The 7741-nt window shown below is 40.6% G+C and overlaps 1 protein-coding gene across 1 annotated transcript; it reads right to left on the bottom strand.

The window, feature by feature from the left end:
* Nucleotides 1-1202: 1202 nt before the first annotated feature.
* LOC129116971 (C-reactive protein-like) lies at nucleotides 1203-2975 on the bottom strand (the record flags this gene model as incomplete). The annotated part of the gene is made up of 2 exons (XM_054627580.1): nucleotides 1203-1753; nucleotides 2650-2975. Coding segments are annotated over 2 exons (732 nt in total), but the record flags the coding sequence as incomplete, so codon positions are not given.
* Nucleotides 2976-7741: the final 4766 nt, after the last annotated feature.

Raw genomic sequence — 7741 nt, 5'->3', positions numbered from 1 at the left:
TTTCATCGGCAATGTAATGATAATAATAATAATAATAATAATTATTATTATTATTATAATAATAACTATGATTCACTTTATTACTGTTCTTATTAGCAGTAGTTATGGTCAAGACTCAAAATTATTTTTACATAATAATCAAATTTACCATCTGGAACAAACAGCTAATTCCTTTTAAATTGAAAACCTTTTGCAAACCTCAGCCTGGCTCTTCTTTGATTCTGGTTGATGAAGGGCTTTTTTCTAGCTTTGCACGACTTCAGCCCTGCCCCTAGGAGCCTGTTTCTAACCATCCTCAGCGTGCACTTCATCCCAGCTGCCGTTTGCCATTCTTTTTGAGGTCACTTGATGTCATCCTACAGTTGTTGAGTGACATTCGAATGAGTTGGCGGTCATCCCGGTGAGTGGAGAGTCGTTTTCGTCCTCTGCCGGTCTGTAGCTTTGTTGTCCCTAATGTCTGCTGCTTGACCTTGTTCTTATGAACCGCCGTCTTTGAAATTTTAAGGATGGAAGCAACCTAACGCTCACTATATCCCTCTGCCAGTAAAACCAGAATTGAACCCTTCTTTTCCTCACACAAAACTTTTCTTTTTAACTCTTTTGGCATTGTCAATAGTCACTTTTTTATTCCAATTACTTATGACGTACTACTAGCACTGTTTCTGCCATCCAGCTGGTCCTGTTGAAAGAGGATAGTGATGACCACAGCACTGGTTTTTATACTTTTCTTCATTAAATAAGATTTGATTTAGGTGATCACCTAATCAGTACCTCATTAAGTAGAATCAGGTGTGCCTGTATTGAAATTCAACAGACACTGGAATGGAATGGCTGCCATACATACAGACACGTAGATATGCTGATTTAAGAAAAATTTGGAGTGGCCTCTTAATCTTTTCCAGAGCTGTATATATGTATATATATGTGTGTGTGTGTGTGTATATATATATATACATACATATGTATATATGTGTGTGACCATATTTGGACACACATGTATATATATATATATGTATGTATATATATGTATGTATGTATATATATGTATGTATGTATGTATGTATGTATGTATGTATATATATATATATATCTGTGTGACCATATTTGGACACTGAGCACTAATAATAATGTAATATTTTCCAACACAGCCAGCATCGTCAGAATACATTTCTATTGGACTAAGAAGAACAACAGTGAAGAAATGAGTTGCTATATATTTTTATTAAATCAACAAATCATCAGCCTTACAATACTGTACGTCATAACAGGTGTAATGGGGCCGAGCAGAGCCTTTAATTGCTTCAAATTATGACATTGCCTGCTTTAATCCAAGATGTCGTGTTCGAGCTACAGCTCAATATCAACCACCGTCACCTCCCCGTTGACTCTAAGCTCCGCGGTTTCCCAGTCGAAGACGTTTCCCTTCGCCACCCACTTCCCGGAGAACAGGTCTTGGATGTTGCTCTGCGAGAGGACGTAGTCCCACATGTTGATGTCGCCGATCTCCCCGACGAAGCTCTGCTTGGCATCAAAGCCACTCAGGTAACTATCCGGGTCCTGACCCACGATGACTGTCCCGCCGGGTTGCACTATGTGGTTCTTCTTGTAGATTTTGGTGACACTCTTCCTCCCGTCAATGAAGAGGGCGGACGCGCCCGAACCCGAGTCCCAGGTGGCGCACAGGTGGGTCTGCAGCGCGCCGAGCTGAGGCACTTGGAACAAAACGCCATTGCCGCTCATGTAGAAGGACAAGCTGAGCACACGATTCAGGACAGATAACAATCATTTCATTTCTTTTTTTAAAGTCATTGTGTTGTGATTAAACATTAATATTGTAGTAAAATTGTTGAGTATTAACTGTTTTAGCTTGTTTTACCGAAATTAACTACTGAAATACAACAGTAGTTAAGTTAGCAGACGTAGCTACATGCTATATTTTTGTTTCCTGTAGGGGGGTTTTGAGTAGTAGTGAAAGTAGTACGAGGGTTTTGTGTAGTAATGGTAGTATTACGAGTTTTAAATAGTAATACAAGGGTTTTGAGTAGTAGTGTAAGTAGTACAAGGATTCTGAGTAGTAGTGGGAATAGTACGAGGGTTTTGAGTAGTAGTGTAAGTAGTATGAGGGTTTTGTGTAAATGGTAGTACGAGGGTTTTGAGTAGTAGTGTAAGTAGTATGAGGGTTTTGTGTAGTAATGGTAGTATTACGAGGGTTTTAAATAGTAATACAAGGGTTTTTAGTAGTATTGTAAGTAGTACAAGGGTTTTAAATAGTAATACAAGCGTTTTGAGTAGTAGTGTAAGTAGTACGAGGGTTTTAAATAGTAATACAAGGGTTTTGAGTAGTAGTGTAAGTAGTACGAGGTTTTTGAGTAGTAGTGGTAGTATTACGAGGGTTTTAAATAGTAATACAAGGGTTTTGAGTAATAGTGGAAGTAGTACAAGGGTTTTAAATAGTAATACAAGGGTTTGTAGTAGTAGTGTAAGTAGTATAAGGGTTTTAAATAGTAATACAAGGGTTTTGAGTAGTAGTGCAAGTAGTACGAGGGTTTTGAGTAGTAGTGGGAATAGCACAAGGGTTTTGAGTAGTAGTAGTATTAGTAGTACAAGTGGTATTTGTGGACTGAAATATTAGAGCGTTGCCGCGACTACCTTCCGTCCAGCTCGCGCCATACGTTCAGCTCGTCAAAGTTCGGTGTCCGGTAGGCGAACAGGATGACCTCGCGCCTCCCGCTGAGCTCCGTGGCCACGCGCATGCACAGAGTGAACGCCGTCAGGTTCAGGGGCTTCAGGGGGACCAGCTCCACGTAAGCGGTGTAGGTCGCAGAGGGGAACACCAGGGTCCTCACGTTCACGCTCGCTGGGGGACGAGAAACGAGGGACACGAAGACATTGGAGTTACTGTAGAATTTTTTTTGTGTGATGTTTAATTTAATAATTGTAATTATATAGCGAGGAACCTCTTGTCTGTGTTTTCTTCAAATATTTCGAGAACCGTTCCTCCGATCTGCTTCACACTTTGTGTTCCCCAATGCTCGGGGACCGGAGTCCAATATAGTTTAATTCTGGCCAGATGGTGGCGCTATAATGCTACGTTCACATGGAAACCGTTATCAACCAAGCCAATTATTTCCGCCATCTACAATGGAAGAGATAACCACTATTGCTGCTTTCTTCATGTTGTGGAAGTCCCACATATCCCGGGAATACCAACACCGTTGTGTCTGGGTTCATAAGGTCATCTGTATTCATTTTATCTAGCAAGACACACGTCGGCTGGTTTACTACAACTGTATGAACCCAAAATAAACCACTTTGCTGTGATTTCAATTGCAATTAACGGACATAAAGGGAAGCCGAAATAACTAAAGAATGATGCAGATCTGAATCCGTGTTTTGTTAGTTCTCTCTGCAAAACGACAAACAAAAAACTTTTAAGATGCTTGTTTTCTCAATGGAGCTCAGATTGATTGGTGCTAGGCTTTGCTAAAGTTGCAGCTGCTCCATCAACACTCAAAATAACGTGTAAATACGGAAGCATCATTATTGTTTGTAACATATTGTTTATACAAATATAAAAACATCATATATAACACATCACTGCATAACTCTACGTTCTGACCTTTAACTTTTGAACCTAAAATCTAAAAATAAAGGAAGGCTGAAAGTCTCATTTTGTCCAAACAAACCTGCGGACAACAACACTCTTTAATTTATTTTCCCACATCATGCAATGGGAACTTAAATGCAGGGTTAGGAGTTTTTTTAGGAGTTTAAAAAAAAAAAAGATTATAAAAGGACATGGAGCTGACTACATACTGTGAAGGCTTCTGCTGCAGATGATTTGTTCCCTGAACTCATCGTTTCGTAATGTATTGACTTTAAATAGTGACAAAGTCCAGGTATTGTGAATTCAGGGGCTTAGCCAGCAGCTGACACGGTTAATATGCAGCCTTTTCAAGCAGTTTTCCTAACTTTTCATTTTCTTTGGACACAATCTTTTTTTTTTTTAATTACTTTTTACGATGCAATTCACAATAGGCGTCAAAGTTTTTGATCATTTTTACTGGCATTTATAACTTTTAAAGATGCTAAATCAGTTGTGAGTGATACTAATTGCTGAGCATTTATGATCCATATTGGCAGATACAGAGCCTCTTTTTAGTTTTGTTTGATTATAGCAGCTGGTCTACAAGGATCAAGACCATTTCTTTATGGTTTCCTTTCCAAAAAATGACTTCAACTGCTTTCAATTCAGTGTAAACCAGCAAAAATGATTTTGTTATATTAATTTATAGTGTTTTTTTATGGATTAAAACAAATCTTGTCATTAGTAGTTTTACTGATATGTTATTATAATCTGCTTAAAGTTAGTGTTAGAAAGTTAAACAGCTCATAATTAATATTAATAATAATTTCCTTCAAATAACTGGATTTATTCAAGTTTATCACCAACACTACATTTTACCAGATAACATGTGAACACATCATGATAATGTTATAATTTACCTTCACATCATAATGTAGCTCAGCGGAGACGTCTGTGCGTTAGCGGTGATGCTAACGTAACTAGCTCTCCTCCCGTCAGTTTGAACACAAAGTGGTTGTTTACAAATGTAACATTATCAGAGATCAGAGACTCGAAAAGCTTATAAATCCAGATCGCAGTTTTTACATGTCGTCAGTAAATCTTTATTTCACACTGTGATGGTTAAACGTTAAACTTTGTCAATAATACGCAGTTCACACGCATGCCAAAAGACATATTGATAAATCACAACTTCATGAATGTGTTATTGAAAACATATATATATGTTAAATACTTGATGAACGCGAACAAACTCGTTCTTTTCATTTCATCTCATCAATTAAATAAACTGAATGTACGCCAGCCTTTAATATTAGATTCAAACTTAGACTAAAAAAAAGTAGACTAAAATAATCAGAACAATACCAATATTCAGACTAAAAGACTATTGAAGAAATCATTTTTTAAGTCATTAAAATAATCTTACATACTGTTGTGTAGTTAGATTTCTTGTCAATGCATCATATTAAGTTTGTAATATGTAAAATCTTAAAGTAACTAAAGCTGTCAGATTAATGTAGAGGAGTATTGGAGTTCAGTATTTGTGGAACGATATCCAAAATTTCCTCTGTAAAAACCTTTGGCTCTTATATGTCAACTAAATGGATTTTGAACCTGGCTTCATCCAAAGTTCAGATTTGTTTACTACACATTAGCAAATATTTATTAAGATAATGCCTCATTGCAAAATATCAAAGGATGTGCAAAAGTTCACAGTATTGATAATATTTTCAATGTACAGAGATAATATGAATCTGTGATTGTAGGTTTTATGTGTTGAAACTGGTTCATGAAACTCTGATATACATACGAAGTTCTCTGAATCAGCAGAAATTTAGTCTGAGTTGAATAATTAAAGCTCTTACAGAAAATGATATATAAGCAGATTGTATTATTGAATGAATTTTACATTTTTTATTTTATTGAATCACTTATTAGTTGTTACACTGTGTGTGGTTGAACCAAATAGTGTTATTTGTGGGTTCTTACAGGAAATTATAAGTAAGATGAACACATTTTATTTAATTTGAATTGTTTTATTGATTTTTTTTTTTTGATGTTATTGAATTAGTTATTAGATGTTAAACTGTATGCGGGAGAACCGGATAACCCGGAGAAAACCCTGTGCCACCACAGTAGTCAACACACCATCTGAGAGAGGCTCATGTCCGGGGAATCGAACCCTCGCCTTCTAGCTGTGTGTGGACCACTGAGGTGGCCCTGAGAGCTGGAGTCCTGCCCCACATCCAGGAAGCGTCCTGCTCCACTGGTCTCTGTCCCTCTTTGATGAAGGACGGAGGTCAGTGGAGGACGCCTGGATGTGAGGCCGGACTGGAGCTCTGTGTTGAATTCATTTGAAGGAGAAAAGAAACCTCACGCATCTGTTTCTCCCTCAAGATGAAAACCACATGAAAGAGTTTTTTTTTCTTCAGAGAAGTTCATATTGAATGAATTTGGGAGAAACCGGAGCACCCGGAGTAAACCCTAACCGTAACCCTCACTTACGCCACACCGACCCTACTGCAGATGTTGGCGATGGCTCGGCCCACGGACGAAAGAACCTGGAGATGCTGCTGCTCTTCTTTGTTGGTGCCGTCACATGGTCTTTGACGGCGGAGACGATGCAGCTCTCAAGTGCCTCTTCGCCTAATTTCAAGGAGAGCAGCACCATATCTGCACCGCCCCTCTTCTTGCACAGGTCCTTGAAGATAGTTTTGTCGAGGTTCTTGAAGGTTTCGTGAGTGACGTCAAAGTTGACGCCCTCGACTTCGGCCCACATCCTCTCAAACAGACGCTGAATGATGGCCACGGGTTCAGCAACGGTCGATCTGACTTTCGACTTCCTGAACGCCCGCGAGACCAGCTTCTCCACGAGGATCTCCACGGACATTTTGTTCTTCTCGTCCCGTGCCGTGTTGTCCTGTGCTGGTTCTGCAGGAGTCGCTGGAGCAACGTTCTCCTGGCGTTCAACGACCGTTGCCTGTGGCGGTGACTTGCTGTCCTTTAAAGCGCGTCTCATCCTTTTAGCGAGCCGGTCGGCCTGAGTGTTCTGCCACCACTCCAACAGTCCCAGGAAGTTCCACACTTTCTCCCATATCTCAGTGTACATGTCGTTATGTGACTGAAGAACGCTCACGGTCCCGTTAGACGCTCCTGGGACGATCTCGGGCGCCGTCTTTCCCGTCATGCGTCTGAAGAGGAAGTTACTCAGCTCCCGTGTGATGATCAGGGCTTTTTCTCTTGGGATCCTCTTGTACATCAACGCACAAACCTGGTTTCCTGCCTGGTCTTCCTCTGATGTCTTCAGAGTGGGGATGATGTTTTCTACATCTTCCAGCTTTAAGGGACAATTTCTCTCTTGGAGTCCTGCTGGAATTTGTTCTTCAGTTGAACCAGCATGCGATTCAGCCACGTTTTTGCAAAGTGCTTTGCAAAGAACATCTTCACTTTGCTTCCTGTCTTTTTTCAGCCGGCTTCGCTCTCCTGTTCGGCATCTGTCTCCTCCATTTCCTCTGGTTCCTGAAAAAATCCGTCCTCGACGGTTATCTCCCAGGGAGGATTGCAACCTCTCGTACTCGGAGTCTGACAGCTCATCCAAGAGAGGGATACATGCTCTCACTCAGCAACTTCTGAATGATTTCCTGGGGAGATTGAGATCTTTCCGTCTCAGAGACATTGTCTGATCGGACCTTCTCCGGGTCTGAGAAACACTCAACATTGTCTGTGGTTTCTGGCGCCTCAGGTCTTCACTGCAGACCCCAGACTCTTCAGGGTCGGAAAGGACAGAGGTGACACTCGATCGCCACCTCTTTGTTGATCAAGTCCCTCCGTGGGCGCTTTCAGAGCTTTGCACTCCACTGGGTCTGGGCAGTCCAGAACAGTTTTAAAACCCTCTGTGACTGTCAGACTGGCTTGACGCCTTCTTCAGACACCACCATGTTTATGTTCCTTACAGCTGACAGTAAGGCTTTGGACAACGTGGTTATTATGTCCAAAAGCAGTTCTGCCATCAGAGCTTGGTGGTGTCATCTGGGGTTCTGGATTCAACAGTTTCCACTGTTCTGCTGTCATCCTGTTGAAAAAGGACTCATCAGTGGGTGAATGGTGCCTCTTACCTCCATCATGTCCTCTGTCTGTGGTGTTGGTGAAGTCTTC

The sequence above is a fragment of the Anoplopoma fimbria genome, unplaced genomic scaffold (assembly GCF_027596085.1).
Source record: "Anoplopoma fimbria isolate UVic2021 breed Golden Eagle Sablefish unplaced genomic scaffold, Afim_UVic_2022 Un_contig_9349_pilon_pilon, whole genome shotgun sequence".
NCBI classification, from domain to species: domain Eukaryota; kingdom Metazoa; phylum Chordata; class Actinopteri; order Perciformes; family Anoplopomatidae; genus Anoplopoma; species Anoplopoma fimbria.
This window is presented reverse-complemented; position numbering and strand designations above follow the sequence as displayed.